A 16,796-nucleotide genomic window follows, 5' to 3' on the forward strand; every position below is an offset into this window, starting at 1 on the left:
CAGTGCCACCAAAACAAAACAAAACCAACACAGCAGAGGAAAGAGTGGCATGCTTTCCGTCTGAGGCACCCTCCGCTGAACCCTCAGGGTGATCCCAACAGCCCAGTCTGAGACACTGCAGACTGGCCTTGGTGGCTTCTCCTCCCTCTGCCGCTTCCCTTCCCCTCACTCCACATCCAGAGGGTGCCATGACCAGTCCCATCTCTCTGATGTCCCAGCTGCCCGTGGCCTTCATCCTCCTGCCCCCTTGAAGCTCCTGTGAACCCTGTGATCTCTCTAGACCCTGCCCTTGCTCTGGTCCCTCCCTGGTCACCCTGGTCACTCCTCTGCTGGCAGTCCTTTCTCTAAGGATGAAGGTCAACCCAGCCTGACCTTGAGGCCTTCCTCACTGTCCCACCTGCTCTCCCCAGGGTGTCCCTCACAGGGCTCCTTCCCTCCCTGCTCACATCATCCTCTTCCTGCACCAGACTTCTCTGGAGCCCAAGCAGCCCTCCCGACACGCCGCTGTTCCCCTGCCCGCAGTGCTGTCCTGCCCGGTCCCCCTGCCATTCCCATTTGTTTTCAATGGTTTGACGCCTGACTCTAAGTCAGGGAGGCAATTCAAAATTCCCTGTTCACATTTTTCTGGAAGTGGGTCAATTTTACATCTCAGTGTTTAAACTACTGCATAAAAATCACTTTCATAAATCACAAAAATAAAAAAGCTAATTCTGGTATTCTTATTCTTTTAAATCCCCCTTTAAAAGTTTCCTTCACTATGAGGTTTTCAGACATCCACAAGAAGATGAGCAGCTTCTTCTGGCTGCACCTCTTTTGCTGTGACTTGTGGATGCTGGGGAGGCAGGGGCCACCTGTCCCTGGTCTGTATATTCCTGTGGCAACTCTAACACCACATGAAGGCCACAGCTGATTTCTTTCCAGGCACAGTGGCACACTCCTGTAATCCCAGTGACTTGGGAGGACAAAGGAGGAGGATCTCAATTTTGAGGCCACCCTCAGCAACTTAGTGAAGCTGTAAACAACGTAGTGACACAGTGTCTCAAAATAAAAAATAAAAAGGGCTGGGGGTGTAACTTAGTAGTTAAAGCATCCCTGGGTTCAATCCCCAGAGCATAAGTGCGTGCATACACAACTACACACACACACACACACACACGCTGATTTCTTGGGGCGTTCACAAGTTGCTGTGAGGCAAAACCCTGCCAGAGCATTCACTGCTGACTTTACATGGCTCTAGAGCTGCCATGGGAGTAGATGAAGACCAGGGACAGAGATGACGCTGCTTTCTGCCTTTCCTGTGGTTCTTCCCTGGAGTAGAAGTCCACAGCAGAGGTGAGTGCTGGCCAGTGGCTGGGGCTTGCCGTGCCCCTCTGGCCTGGACTCAGCTTACTGTGACATGTTGGAGTAGCTCTGGCTCAAGAGCTGAAGCAAAGGGAATTTGGCAAAGAAGGTGTCACGGCTCAGCAAGCTGGGCCTGGCTAGGAGGGCGGCTGTTTCTAGTCCAGGGGGTGTCGGTCAACGGGCCCCTGCTCCTGTCCTGCAGATTACAAATCATGTGATGCCCTCTGGTTCATCACGTGGTAAAAGACAAGAATGACCTCTTAGCTTCTAAAAGCTCTAAACTCTGGGAGCCCCAGTGTCTTGCACAGTGCCAGGCAGATTTGGGCTCCCATTTCAGTGCATCTTGACTACTGTTTGACCCTCAGGAAGTTTCTTCAACCTCTCTGAGCCTCGGGTTCTTCATCTGTAAAATGGGGCTGTAATACCTGCCTCGCAGGGTTGTAGACATGGGCACGGGACTGAGGTTCCTTCCACTCTGTAACTAACTGCTGGTGACCCAAGCTGCTCATGACAGTTGCACTTGTCCTTTGCTTTGAAAGCCTCCCTGTGGCAGGTCTTCTGGTGACATCCTGAGAGTGGGTTGGTTGGATGCTGCCACATTAATACCTTTTTTAGTTTGCAGTTGCTGGAGATAGGGCCCACGGCCTCACACGGGCTAAGCGAGCACTCTAACACTGAGCTGCAAGCCCAGCCCTTTTGAACCAGGCATGGTGGCGCATGCCTATAATCCCAGTGACTGAGGCAGGAGGATCACAAGTTCAAAGTCAGCCTCAGCAACTTATTGAGGCTCTAAGCAACTCAGCAATATTCTGTCTCTAAATAAAATATAAAAAAGAAAGGGCTAGGGATATGGATCAGTGGTTTAGCATCCCTGGGTTCAATCCCTGGTACTAAATAAATAAATTTATTTAGAGACAAGATCTCACTAAGTTACCCAGACTGGCCTCAAATTTGTTCTCCTTCAGCCTTAGCCTCCCAAGTACAGAATTACTGTGCCACCACCCTACTTTAACACTTTTTTTTGACAACTGCTGATCTCCCCAAGAATCAGGAGGATGCTATTTTCCAGCACATGGTAATTTCCCTTGCTTTTAATTCTCCCATCTTTCTTTTTTTTTTTGGGGGGGGGGGTGGTACCAGTGATTGAACTCAGGGGAACTTGACCACTGAGCCACATCCCCAGCCTTATTTTGTATTTTATTAGAGACAGGATCCCACTGAGTTGCTTAGTACCTCACTTTTGCTGAGGCTGGCTTTGAATTCGCAATCCTCCTGCCTCAGCCTCCTGAGCTACTGGGATTACAGGCCTGCACCACCGTGCCCAGCAATTCTGCCATCTTTCTGAGAGATTCTGTGTCCTTTTTCAGGGTTCTGGACTGCCAACAGGACTCAGGCCTGAGCCAGGCTCTTGAAGAACAGCCTGGGAGGGAGGCAGGGCAGACGCTGACCACTCCATGGGATTACTGTAGTGTCAGGGTGAGTCCTAGGGGCCGCGGAATCCAGGAGGACACCTGACCCCCAAAGTGCAGGGGAGAAGGAATGGATTGGAGAGGAGGCCTGGGCCAGCTCACAAACAGCTGGGAGCCACACTCGAGCTCTCTGGCCGAAATAGGAGTCCTTAAAAAATAAGTTCCCACCCGCTGCACATAAAGAAAACATGATGATCATAAACACAGAACCAATGTGGGCCTTTATGCAGGGAAGATGAGGCTGAGCCTCCTGGGAGGATGATATGGGGGAGGGTCAATGGGAAGCCTACACCACCCAGCCCCGTGCGGATCTGAGCCGTAGTGAGGCTGTGATGGGGCTGAGGACAGATAATTTGGAAAGTAGAATGGCCAGGATTCAAGACTGCTCGTAGGGGATGAGGGGAGCCAATGGACGCCATGTACATTTGTGACCAGCCAGATGACCGTACCTGGCTGGGAACCCTGTAGGTAAGTTTGGACCTGCTGAGTTTGAGGTCTCTATAGGGTCCCTGAGTCAGGGACTTGGTATGGGAGTCACCAGTGAGGAAGGCAGAATGATGAGGTCCATTGTGGCAGGTGGAGGGGAGGGGACTAGCCTGGGGTCACATAACCAGCAGGGACTGCCAGAGAGGAGCTGGCACTACCAGGGTGGGCTTGCACCAGACCAACCTGGCCCCGGGGCCTCTCCGCGTGCTCCACCTCGGCTAACAACCGAAGGAAAACCTCAAACCTCGCCAACTGGGAGTCTCAGTGCAGCTGGTTTTTATTATTAAAGCCAAGGTCGGAAAATGGCTGAGCCCCCTCCCCAGCCCCCCACCCTCCAGATCTGTCCGTCACATTGTGTGAAGGTGAAAACTAGATTTGTCTTGAAGAACTCAGAAATGCTCATGCCGGAATGAGAAATGAGGACAAATGAAATAGGCTCAGATGGTGGTCTGTGTCGGCTCCACCCAGGATTCCTGGAAAAGACGGCTTGGGGTGGGGCTGCAGCCCCTGCTCACAGTGCTGTTCCCGAGGGTCCAGGGTGGGCATCAGGAACGAAGGCAACGGAAGAGGCTGAGCTGGCCCCCGTACTCTACCCTGCTGAAACTGGGCCACAGGCTGGTTTTTGTAAAAATGGTTAAAAAAAAACCCCAAAAACAAAAACAAAACCCCAGCCATGAGCACCACCCTCCCCTGAGCAGGGCAAGAGGAGGCGCCAGCTCTGGGCTTTGAGGTCTGAGGCACGTGGCCTCCTGGTCTGGCGTCACCTCCCTGGAGGCAGGCAGCACCCTGAGGGAGGCCAGGCAGGATCCTGGGCCCCTGTGTGGCCTTCGGTGGCCTCCGGGGTCCCTAGAGAGCTTCAAGATGGCTGTCTCCCCTCCTCCCCCAGTGAACTTGCAGGCTCTAGGCCTCAGGGACCCTGTGTAACTTTTGCTCTTTGGATTCCAAAGATCTGAACTTCTCCTCCAGCACGGCGGTGGCGGGCTGGAAGTGGATGACAGGCTTGATCTGAAAGACAGTGAAGCCCTCCTGGTTCTTCCGGTTGAACAGACTTACCCTGTGCTCCAGCTCAGGGCTGGCGTGGGCCGAGCCGGCTGGGCTGGGCCGGGCCAGGGGGGCTGGGTCCAAGGCCCTCTGGGACGGGCAGGGGTCCTCTGACAGGGAGGACAGCAGGTCCCGCACCGTGGCCTCTGCCATCTGCGGCTGGGGTGGGGGCGGCAGTGGCAGGGAAGAGGGGCCGGGCTCAGAGGATGGCTCTTCTCGGGCGGTGCTGCAGTCTGTGGAGGAGCCCAGGGTCTGGCTGCTGTCGCTCTGGGCCCAGGTGACTGAGCTGTGGGTGGCACCCTCCGAGGTGGCACTGGCACAGGTGCCGTTGCCACCGAGCTTCAGGGGCACATCAACTGAGAAGAGGTCTGAGGAGATGTTGGGCTGGTGGATGTCGATGGCCGCCGTGGTGACCACACACACAGCTGGTTCTGGGACCCCGCTGTCTGCAAGGAAGGAGGCAATGTCGGTCACACCTCGCCTTTGGCCATGCCTCGCCCAGTCCTGGTGTGAGTGGGGCTATCAGTGGGGTTGGTGGGGTGGGCAGTGAGTGTGGGCAGCCTATGGGAGGCAGCCTTCAAGGAGGGAGGCCTCAGGGGAGCCCCGGTTCCTGGTCATTCTTCACTGCCGCTCATCTTGTTGAATTCAGGTGCAGATATGTGACATATTTTGATGTCATCCATGAGAAGTGACTTGTGGCACTTCTGAGTGAAAGTTTTATGAGCCAGTATCCTAGAGTCAATGGTGGCTGCTGGGCAAAATGACCTGGGAGCAGAGCCTGAGGCTACTTGCCTTGGGCCATTGGTGCTTTATTTGAGCCACCCAGGGGCAGGGGCATTTGTTACACTAACCTAACCCAGTCCCTCTTAACTCAGAGAGCACCACGTGCCTGGACAAGGGGCATGGATTTCTCAGTCTGCGGAATCACTGGATGTTTTTGAGACCAGCGTGGGGAGTGGAGAGTGGCCCGATCAGCCTTGGCCTGCAGAAGATTGGCTGGTCTGTCAGGAAGCATGGCAGGGGCAGGGGACACTCCTCAGCTCTGCTCGGGGTGACACAAATCAGGGGCTAAACCGCAGTGAGGGTAGGGAGGGAAGATGGGGAGAGGGGTCTGGACTAGAGACTGATGGTCTTTGAAACCAGCAGTTTGGATGAGGCTTGGAGAAGAAGAAAGAGGTCTTTAGGAGCCGAATGATAGAAAAGAAAAAATTCAAATACATCATACATTGTGCAACTTAATATTCTATCTCTACAATGGGCATGCAAGGATTTAGGGGCTGTGAATTCCAAACTTGGGGTTTAAGGTGTTGGCAAAAAGGAAACAAGATGCCAAAGGACAAGGTATTGTTTTAATGCCTTGTCCAATCTTTCCCGTAAGTAAAACCCACTAGGCTTCCCTGAGACTTTACGGTAAGAAGGAAACAATCCGAGGCCTGTTGCCCCTCGGCCCAGGCCCGTGGCCTGAGCTCCCCTCCACCTGGCTCACCTGAGGGGGTTTCAGGACGGGGGGAGCCCATCTGGATCTCACCCCCCTTTCATTGCAAGGCTCCATTGCAGCTTTCATGGGTCAGTGATCACAAAACACCCCACTCCAGCACCCGCAGGCTCAGCCCGTGGCCACCCCAGCTCTGGCCCTGGAGTCCGCTGCCATCTCTGAAGCAGGACTAAGTTGTGCCGGCCCTCAGGTGTGGGGATGAGGGGGTCGAATGGACCTGGGGCTGCACAGTGGTTCATGCAGAACAGCTCCATCCCAGACTCACCGCTGCTGGGCCCATTGTAGTACTGACTGATGTAGCTGTTCATGTCGTCCTTCACAGCGGCTTCTGTGGAGTGGGAACAGAGAAGAGTGCGTGGGGTGGCTTTCAGAGTCCAAGAGACAAGGACTGTGGCAAGTTCATGCTTCACCTCGACCTCCTGTCTGTACACCTATGGCCACGAGAAGAGGCACCTGTCTCTCAGAAGCCCTGCCTAGGTGGGATGGAAGCCTCCTTGTTCGGCACAGAGCAATGTCTCAGAGTCCCAGATTTGGGCTGTACCAGGAACCAGGGGACCCAGGTTCTGATGCATTATGTACCTTGATACCTGACCTGGACAGACCTTTTCTCTCCCTGTCCCCCATCTCTGAGATGAGTGGTGTGGAAATAATTCCTCAAGACTTTTCCTGTCTAGATGCCCTCAGTGTCTAAATCCACCTGAAGTTCTCAGGGTCACCAGAACCACTGGCCTCAATGCAGGAGACCCAAGATGCTGTTGGCAGGAACACACAGCCAGCTACAGGACTGAGTATCCCTGACGACAGTCCCCCTGGGCTCAGTCCATCTGAGGCCTCTAGTCTTCCATGCCATTAACCCTGGGGGACAGTGCTGGGGATCCCTGCTCAGTTCCTATTCTGTGTAATGTTGAGAAGGCTATTTAGTGGCTGAAGGCTGACTGGGTCAAGGGAGATGACATGAAACAGGGTCTTAAAAAAAACATCAGTTCATTGTCCTGAGAGGAGTGAGGAGAGAAGGTAGGTGATTCCCAGAGTGGCCTGAGAGCAGGAGGAAACAATGGGTCATGGGAGACCTCCAAGGCCATCCTGAGGAGCTTGGTCTGACCCAGTGAGGAGCCCCAGCAAGATCTGAACATGGCCAGGTGGGATTTGGAGGGGTCACTCCTAAGATTGTAGGGACAGTGTCTGGAAGGGGACAGCCTTCAGGCAGGGAACAAGAGGTGCAACACCCCAGGGGGGTGACAGGCCCTGAGGGTGGGCAGTGCCTCATGGGACAGGCAGGGACAGAGTCGAGTGATAACAAGAGAATCCTGGCAGGGGTTAGAGAGTGATGGGATAGGACCTCGGTGCAGACGGGCAACCTGTCAGGCTGGGATTGCCCACTCCACACCCCAGCTCCACCGTGAGTCTCTGAGCCTCGGTCTCTTGCCTATAAAATGGGGACGGCGACACCTAGTTTCCTGAGTTGTTATGGAGATGAAAGGAGCTAACCCTGAGTCAGGTTTCTAGAGTGGGGCCAAGCCTTGCTCCTCCAGGCAGTCCAGAGCCCGAGACCACACCCGCGGGGCTTCTAGGAGGAAGACGTGATGCTCCTGAGGCCGCCCTGCCGGCCACACCCGAGTTAGCTGCAGAAGCCCATCTGCCCTCACACAAGGAGGCCGAGAGACAGCACAAGCAGAGGCCTGGCTCTTAAAAGCTTTTTTGGCCTCTTTTATCTTTCAATGCCTGCGGTCAGAGGTGTGTCTACAGTAATGTGGGAGCTGAGGGTGTGGCTGGGGATGGCTCCAGGCCCCTCCAGCATTAGCCGGCAAGAACGTTTGCTGTAAATGCTGTCTGGCCCTGCTGGCTGCCCTGGGAAACTGGAGGTGGCTGGCATGGCTGCTGTCATTCAAGCAGTAGAGGTAAAGGACCACCAGGCCCGCGGGCCAGGCAGGAGGACCTCACTCTAGCTGTGTCCTGGTGCTGCCAGGTCACATTCCCTCTCCAGGCCTTAGTTTCTTCATCTGCACCTCGAAGGTACTAGGGAGGCTCCTACAGATTATGATGTAGCCGTGTCAGATGGCTCTGAAGCTCTAAGAGGTGACACAGCAGAGGGGGAAGGGGCCGGAGGCATCTAGGCCATCCCCTTGACCCCCAGTGCAGGATCACCTCAGAGCCGAGGCTGCCCCCCACAGCCACAGGCCTCTGGGGAGCAGCGCCTACATTTGCTGGGCAGCTCTGATGACAGACTGTTGGGCAGCCTCCCCTTCGTTTGTGCCCATTGGGGCCGCAGTGGGCCCTCTGCCAGGTGTTATTGAGGCCAGGAGTCCTGCCTCCAGGGAACATAGTTGGAGCCCCCTGGGCGTCCACTCCTTGGTGAAGCAGCCAATCTCCATTTCATCAGGAAGTGCCTACTATGTGCAAAGCTTTAAGAGCCTGCTTCTGCCTTCCCCACTGGTACCAAGGAGAAGCTGGGGCTTCTAGACAACAGACCTTCCAGCTCTTACAGGCCCCTCAGGCCCATCCTGAGCAGTGTCCTCTGCGGGTAGCCCCTGCCCAGCTCTGGCCCTCCCTACTTTCCAGCCTTTCCACACTGAATGCTTCACTGTGGGTTCCAGATGGGTACAGAGGCGGGAGGGAGGCAGGAAGGGAGCCCCAGTCCTGATCAGTGCTGCACACGCTCATTTTGACCCCTAGCAGGGCCCTGCCTGATGCGGGCTATTGAACAGACTGGTCTGGTGCCATCATCCCCCCCAACATCCTCTGTGTGTTGAGCAACCACCCTCTCTACTGACTCACACGGAGCTTGGCTAGCATGGATGCCCAGGTCTCCTCTGAGGAGTGGGAGCCAGGCCAGGCCTCACCGCCCCCCACCAGGGCTTTGCATCCACTATCCCAGGTAAAGGTGGGCAAAGGTGGGTGTGTCCGTCTCAGCACTGAGGTGCAGCTTGCTGGAAGCATTCTGAGTGTGGGTTCAGCCTGCTGAGTCTCTGACCCCTCTCCCATACATATTTGAGGATGCTCACATCTTAATCCAAGTAAAGATAACCTGAGCCTGGTGACCTCCAGACCAGACCTTTTTTTAAAATTTTTAAAAAATTGTAGATGGGCACAATACCTGTATTTATTCATTTATTTGTTGCTAAGGATCAAACCCAGTGCCTCACACGAGCTAGGCAAGCGCTCAACCACTGAGCCCCAGCCCCCAGACCTCTCTTTTGAGCTTACACTGGTCTGCCTGGTCCCCAGGCAACTTCTCCTGAATGGCCTCCAGCTGCCTCTAACTCAACAGGTCCAAAATTGAACCCAGCTTCTCCCTCCCCTCCAGCATCCTTCGCCTTGGTGACTTAGTTCCTCTGCCCACCTGCGGTGGGATCCTGGTCACTTCTCTGTGCCTCCTTTCTTTCTTTACCAACACCCTGACTCCCACTAAGTCGTGGCCAGTCAAGGGACCCCTGAACCCTCTGCTGCAGCCCTGTGTCCAGCCTTAAGTGAGACCTCGCATTTTCCCCTTTGGGCTCTTGCCCTACGTGGGTTTGATGAATGGGATCACTCACTCATTACAGGTGTCTGACAAAGAGCCTGGGCCCCAGGTGGCCACAGAAACTCTGACCAGTATGCACTTTCTCCCCCTGCCCTCACTCCCTCTGATCCAGACCTGAGTCACAGTCTGGGAGGGGGCCTGTCCAGACATCCCTGGGAGTGCTGACACAGGCCTCATCTGCCCTCTGCTTCACACTGGCCCCCAGATTCTCACCTCCCAGAACTGACTCCTTGGGCTGGGGTTCTTCTGCGCCCCCACAGGGGTCTCAGGAGTCACACTTTACTCAGATTCCCTGTCACTCAGTCTGGGGTTTGGCATATGACAGGTGCTGATGGCAGCCTGGACAGAAGGCTGTGGCTGAGTCAGAGGCCTGTAAGACTCCCTAGCCTCCCTGGCCCCACTCCAAGATGCCACAGGGCCACTGTGGGATGCTGTCTGCACTGGTCAGCCTGCAGCCTCACCCCTCCCCACACTTTCTACTGAGAGACCCACAAGTGCTGGGTGTCTGGCAGCCTGGGAGACAGGAAGGGAGGGGAGGCAGGTGCAGCCAGCCTCACAGAGCTGCCCTCTTCCACCTAAGCTCCTGCCGCAGGTTTTGTTTGGATTCAACGAAACAGCCCGGGCACCAGCTCCAGCTCAGCAGGCACTTGCTCTGTGGCCTTAGGCAAATCCCTAGGACCAGCTTCCTCACTCATAAAATGGGAATAGCAAATACTTAGCTGCGGGTGCCCTGTAAAGATCCCAAGATGACAGTGGATCCAGAAGCTGAGGCAGGAGGATCACCAGTTCAAAGCCAGCCTCAGCAACTTATTGAGACCCTAAGCAACTTAGCAAGACCCTGTCTCAAATAAAATACTGAAAAAGGGGCTGGGGATACGGCTCAGTGGTTAAGCGCCCTGAGTTCAAAAAAACCAAAAACAAAAACCCGAGATGATGCGTGTCTAGCGGCCACAGTGCTTACCGCTGGCCCAAAGTCTCTGGTGGCTTCTGTGGCTGCTGCTCTCCGCCGCCTGGCGCCTTTCTTCTGGGGTGTGAGCACTTTCAAACCCACCTGACTAATCCTCCGAAAGCCCTTGGAGTGTGAGGTGCCAACACTCATTACGTGGGTTTTACTCCTTCAGCAGCCCCAACCTACTATTGAGGCAGAGAGGGCTGGTGAGTCAGCTGGGCCAGGTTTCTGGAGGCGACAGAACCAGCCGTGCCTCATGTGCTCTGGGTGACAGAGTGGCAGGAGGTACCTGAGCTCACATCCTCTGAAGACCCATGCCCCCAAGACCCGGGGGAAGCCCTGATTCCTGGTATGGGGTTCTGAGTTTGCTGGCTTCTCAGCCCTCACTGAAGGGGACACTACACACTGAACACCTACTGTATACCAAGCATGAAAGCTAAGCACAGGATGGAATGCCCAACCCTCCTCAGCGAAAAGACGCTGCTGCTGTCCTCATTCTGGGAAAGTTGGGGCTCAGAGGCAGGACCAGCCACATAATTTATAGGCCTCTCATTCAAAAAGTATTAAGAATTTCAAGAGGGCGACAGTAGAGCATCAAACCAAGCTCAGGTCCCTGTGTGATCATGCAGATCACGTCCATGAAGCCGACTCAGCTCAGAGGTCAAAGAACTTCTTCAAGGCCAAGTTGAGACTCAGCCTGGACCTGAGTCCTGAACCATGTCCACAATTGCTTCAAATACTACTCTGTGAGGCTCTCTCAGCTCTAGTGCTACAGATCTGGGGCTCCCTGGGACCCCAGTGCCCCCATCAGGCATACACACTTGGGGGCCAATAGAGGCACCTAGGAGTACACAGGTCCTGTCCTCTCCACAGGTAAACCCTGGAGCCAGCTCAGCTCTCTGCCCACTGCTCTTGTGGGGGGGAGGTGCAGCCAGGGCTGGCCGGAGGCAACTCTGTGGCAGTTTCCCTGGACGCTGGCGCAGTGTAGGGGGAGACGCCAAGGTCTGCTCGCTGTGATATATGGTGAAATCTGTGGCACTCCTACCAGGGGCTGTAATTCATAAGTTATGGGCGAGCTTCAAGACTAATAAATTTGGGAGAGAAGTATTAATGACTATACAGGGGCACTGTGAACTTGGCAGGCCCCAAAGCCTGGAACTTTGCAGCCCAGGTTTTAAAAATGATTTGTGCTACAGCAAGTCTAAACAGAAGCCCGGTCCGCGTTGTCTGACTGTGACCTGCTGGCAATTGTTGAGACTGTAGAAGCCACTTCCTCCTCTCCAGGCTGAAGCTGCTGCTGGGGCCAGCACCCCCACCCTCCCGGGGAGCAACAGCCTCACAGGGGAGGCGCTGGCCCCCTCCCAAGGTTCCTGTGACTCATCGCTCATGTCTGCAGGTTAATGTCCAGATCCCGTGTCCTATTGTGAATGCAGCAGGTCTCAGAGCCCTACTGGCCTGAAGGTCATGGAAGGCAACAAACGCTGCCCTTTCTTAATCTCCAGAGTGGCCCAGAATGCCCCCAGTTTGTCCAACCATAATTTCTAATGACCTAAAAATCCCTCCCTGAACACAGCTCCTGGTCAGAGAGTGCTCAGCTAGGGGATGCCCTGGGCCACTTAAGGCTGTGAATCCTTCATGCCTCCCATCCACCCCCACGTTCTGTCCTCAGGCTTAGAGGCATAGGCTGTGCTATTGAGGGCTCTGGGAATTGGCTGTGAAGTGGTAGATAGGGAATGCATTACGTGGCTGCATAGATGGGCATGTGCAGGGCAGGTGAGCACCTGTGGAGCAGGAGGTGCCCAGGTGATGTTGCATAGGAGGTACCAGGCAGCCGGGGTGGGGTTCCAGGGCTGGGCAGGAGGAACATTTGCAATTGCTCCCAGGGGTGCATGTTGGGTCCCTCTACGGGGAGCCTGAGCCTGCTTATTTGGAATTCTTCCCCAGTGCTTAGGAGGGTGAGAGGTGAGCACAGACCCCATGACACCTGGCTAGTGACATGCACCCCAAAAAGTTGACCCTTGGGCCTGCCCCTGCCTCCCTCTTCCTCCTGGAAGTTGCCACTATGTGGGCTGCTGACAGGAGGAGCAGGATGGACAGTGACTCAGAGCTTTGTTGCACTGCTAGAATGTGTGGTGGGATTTGAAAGACTTCATGTGTTTGGACCCAACTGTGGTCTCCAGTGTCCAGCATCTGCAGGCCACTGACTAAGGGACAACAATCCCACTCTCATCTTCAGAGCCAAGAGCTCTGATGAGAGAGATGATAAGGAGGCACTGGGGAGGGCAGAAGTGTTCAGACCTGCCTCAGGGAACTGGGCAGGCCCAAGCCCCGGCGAGCCTCAGCAGTGAGGGTTCAGCAGGGACAGCGGCACAGCAGCCTCTCACTCACTTTGCTCCACCAGGGAGGAAAATCCAGGATGGGTCTCATGACTGCAAATCAGCCCCTTCTTTTCTGTGGAAGCCAGACCAAGGGGACAAAAGTTGTTGCTCTTTTCCAGAAGAACTTTCAAGAAAGTTCTTCCCTTCCTTAGGAAGAGAGCAGGGGGAAGTGGCACATGGCTGAGGAAGGGGGATTGCAAGTTTGAGGCTACCCTCTGCAGCTTAGCAAGGCCCTAAGCAACTTAGTGAGACTCTGGCTCAAAAAATCAAAAGGACTGGGGATGTAACTCAGTGGTAGAGTGCCCCTGGGTTCAATGCCCAGTATCAAAAAGAAAAAGATGGTGGTTTCCACATGCCTCAGCTTGGGGAGCCAAGAGTTCGGAGTTTGGGGTCTCTGGGTGTGGACTGTGTGGCAGCCACTGAGCACCAAGAAAGCTGAGCTGCAGGGACCCAGAGGGGATGAAGCCAGAGCCCTGCTTGGTTCAGTTATAGATTGGTAGACTCCATTCAGTCTATTTGAAGAGCTGCTGAGGCTCAGGCCTGGAGGAGCCCTGGAGACACAGGAGCCAGACAGATAGACAAACAGGGCAGCCCTGCATGGGGCCTAGTAGGAGTTGATGTGAGGTCCCGAGGGCTGGGTGTGGTGACCCAGGAGCACACAGAGTTGGGTTCCAAGGATGAGAAGTTTGGCACAGTCCAGGCCATCCACTGAACAGTGTGTGGAAAGACTCAGAACAGACAGAGGCTCCTGGGTGAAAGCCAAGATGGGGCGAAGGAGATGAGGTTGGGGATCAGCAGGGGTCTCCTGCCACCTATTAGGGGATGAACTACTGTGTTCCTCCCAAATTCATGATGTTGAAGTCTTCAACTCTAGTACTGGAAGGTGATCTTATTTGAAATCAAGGTGGCTGCATGTGTAAATAGTCAATAGGAGATCATACTGGAGTAGGTAGCCCCGATCCAACGTGAATGGGGCCTTTACAAAAAGAGGAAATCTGGACACAGACACACAGGGAGAACGCCATGTGCAGATAGAGATTGGGTGATGCTCCTACAAGCCAAGAAGGGCCAAGGAGTGCCAGCCACCACCAGAAGTTCGGGAATCACCTAGGAACCGGCTCTCTGTTGCAGCACTGAGAGGAACCAACCCTGCCAACCCCTGTTCTCAGACTTCTGGTTTCCAGGACCATGAAACAACTTTCTGCTATTAAGACACCTAGGTGATGGCATTTTGTTATAGGGGTTCCAGAAAACCAATATACCACCCTAAAGGACTTGGGTGTTTTCCTGAGGGACACAGGGAACCAGTCAAGGGTGTCAAGGCATGAAGTATTTTGGGAAGATGGCTGTACAGTGAGGAGAAGGGACTGCAGAAGGCACCTAGGGGACAAAGCTGAGATCAGGAAGCCTTGCAAGGTCCAGAAATGGTGAGGACTGAGTAGTGAAGATGAAGAAGGGAACATTTCAAGGTATATGTAGGAAGTAAACCCAGCAGGTACTGGTGATGGGCTGTGAATCCCATCTACCGGGCCCTGGAGTGAAGGCACGACTTGACAAGCTATGGCGGAACCCAGATGAATGTCCAGTTCAGCATGGGAATATGAACAGCCAGTTGCTCGCGGGTGGGCTGCAGGGAGGGGGGCTCAGCAGAGCTATGTGTGGAGAGCGTGAAGCCTGGGTCTGCTGGGAGCTCAGGCCAGGGAATCAGCACAAGGCTCAGGAGCCTTTGGACTTCATCTGGGAGTCTGGGGTCCAGAACAAAAAAGCAGGAATGGCCCCTCATTACTGCCCAGGCCTTGGAGCTCCCAACAGCTGCCTCAGTTCTGGATGTTACTCTGGAGAGCCCAGGGCAGGGAGAGTGAGCAAGAACCTGGAGAGTCTGTGCCCTGAGGACTGGCTGTGAGGATGCAGGTGACCATCCCCGGAGGGGAAAATAGTCTGTGAAAGGATGTCGCACCTGGGAGGGCACCTCTCTGTGCATAAAAACCACGTCCACGAGGGGAAGGCAGGTGGGGGACAGGCCTCAGCTCTGTCTCAGGAAGCAGGTCTTAGAGCCATTTAAAGGGGGGGTGGGCTGCTCAGGGAGGTGCTAAGTACCTCTTAGAGAAGGGTGAGCTGGGGCCTCATGGCCTCTTGGGGGAGTTAGAGATGGGCTTCTCTAACTAGTTTCAGCAGTCCCTTCTGGCCCCCACATTCTGTGGTTCTAAGATCTGAAAATTTATCAGAACATCATATAGCAAGCTCATTGCCCACACCCGTTCTCAGCAGTATCAGCCCACAGAGCTTCCTCCCAGCCACCAGTTCCTCATACTTTCTGTGAGGCGGACAGAGCTGGAGCTGAGTCCACTTCATGGAAGGAGCACTGAAGCCTCAAGTCATGGGACTGGGGAGTGGCAGAGCCCATCCACAACCTGCTCATTGCTCCAGCAAGGGGACATGGCATGCCAAGGCGAAGTCACCACCAGACACTGCATCAAACTGGGGTTTTGGGTTCTGCAATCCAAGTTCCAAACCCAGTTCTACCATTTCCTGGATACAAGGCCCTGAGTACACCTTTCAACCACCCCATGAGGAAGGCTCACTTTGTTCCCATTCGACAGCTGGCCAAACCAAGGTGCATAAAGGTTAAATCCCTGCCCAACGCCACACAGCTGGCTGACAGAAAACCTGGGATTTGGATCTAGAAACATCTCATTTCTCTACAATGCCCTACCCTGGTGTGGCCCCGGTTCCCATTTCCACCCACATTGTGGCCATAAATTTGCTACTATCTGCAAAGCTTAGGTGCTGGGCTGTTCTGGCCCCAGGACTGGACTTCTTAGCTGGGCCCTGGTAGGTGGCAGTACAATAGGAAAGTCCCAGGCATCTTGGCTCCACCTTCTTCATGACGTGTCTTTGGATGGCTTCCCTGTGTCTCCATCTCTTCCTCCGTAAAACAGGGAAGTCATGCCTCCCCTGTCACTTGCAGTGTGAGCCGCAAAAAGCCTCAAAGAGCGGCCTGTGCTGCTGGAGCACGCATCCAGTACAAGTCTCTAAGATCATTTTCTAGTTTGGATCAGGGTCACTTGACTAAGTGCTCTGTCCTAGACTTGGAAAGGTACTCTTGAGGGCACTGATCTGACGGTGCCTCCCAACCACAGGCAGAGGAGGGGGCGCAGTCCTGCAAGGAGCTCCACTGAGCCCCAGCATCTATGCGCAGAATGGGGGGCGGGGCCGGGTGGGAGCGAGGCAGGAAACGCCCTGAGACTCTGGGGACCCGGAACTCACCTTGCGAGGGCCGCAGCTCCTCCACGACGCTCTCCGCGGCTGTCTCCTCGTCCCACGTGCCGGCCTCCACCACCTTGTAACGACTGCGGGGCTGGCTGAGCACGTGCGGAGCCTGCAGTGCAGCCTCGCGCTCCGCCGCCAGATCCAGGTCCTGCTGCGCCAGGTGTGCCCGCAGTTGCCGAATCTCAAACTGCAAGAGGCAGAAGGGCTGGGCTGGGTGTGCCTGCAGAGGCAGGGGAGGAACAGGGACCTGTACCCTGACACTTTACTCCTGAATGGGGGACCTAGGCCGGAGGAGAGGGCTGAGCATCCAAAGGCTGAATGCTGTGTGCTCCGAAGAAATATCCCAACAATGAGAGTTTCTTGTGTTTATGGAGCCTTTTCCAGGTAGTAAGGTGTGATCCTGAGTCTCAGATACAGCATCGCGGGACCCCACTGTGAGGCCATGAGAAGAAACACAACCGTGGTTTGTGGGAAGACCCCTCGATGGGGAGTCAGGAAACTTGGGTTTCAATCTGGTGCTAGCTGCTTGCCCAGATGTACCACTCTCAGGGGTGTTTGACAAAATGAGAACCTTCGCCAGGTGCCTTGTACTGACAGGAGACCCAGGGCCCATGCAACCAGCCCATCTTGGTATCACATGCCTGCTTGTCCATCCAATGGCTTCCCTTTCAGCAACATCACTTCCCTCTCCCATGAGGTGTTGGGGAGGATCCTCAGGCAGACAGGATTGGGCAGTGGTCCCTAGCCCTGTGGATGTGGTCTTAGTAATTTCCTTCACCTTCCCCAGTCTTGGTTTCCTTGTGTGTAAATGGAGTCTTCACCTGAGGACTTTAGCTGCTTCGTAAGG

General features: G+C 54.8%; 1 protein-coding gene across 10 annotated transcripts in view; it reads right to left on the reverse strand.

Annotated features, from left to right (window-relative positions):
• Window positions 1-3,592: 3,592 nt before the first annotated feature.
• The window catches only part of Tmem266 (transmembrane protein 266), a 110,927-nt gene continuing 97,723 nt past the window's right edge, over window positions 3,593-16,796 (reverse strand). For 7 of the 10 annotated variants that reach the window (XM_071608501.1, XM_071608499.1, XM_071608500.1 and 4 more), the window contains 3 exons: window positions 15,947-16,169; window positions 6,098-6,160; window positions 3,593-4,783 (listed from right to left, as the gene is read on the reverse strand). In XM_071608501.1, the coding sequence (XP_071464602.1) occupies window positions 4,197-4,783; window positions 6,098-6,160; window positions 15,947-16,169 (873 nt within the window). In that variant the 3' untranslated portion in view covers window positions 3,593-4,196. The remainder of the gene's footprint in view (window positions 4,784-6,097; window positions 6,161-15,946; window positions 16,170-16,796) is intronic. The other 3 variants (XM_071608507.1, XM_071608506.1, XM_027926025.2) reach the window with 2 other exon arrangements.

This window comes from Marmota flaviventris, chromosome 2, assembly GCF_047511675.1.
Source record: "Marmota flaviventris isolate mMarFla1 chromosome 2, mMarFla1.hap1, whole genome shotgun sequence".
Lineage (NCBI taxonomy): Eukaryota > Metazoa > Chordata > Mammalia > Rodentia > Sciuridae > Marmota > Marmota flaviventris.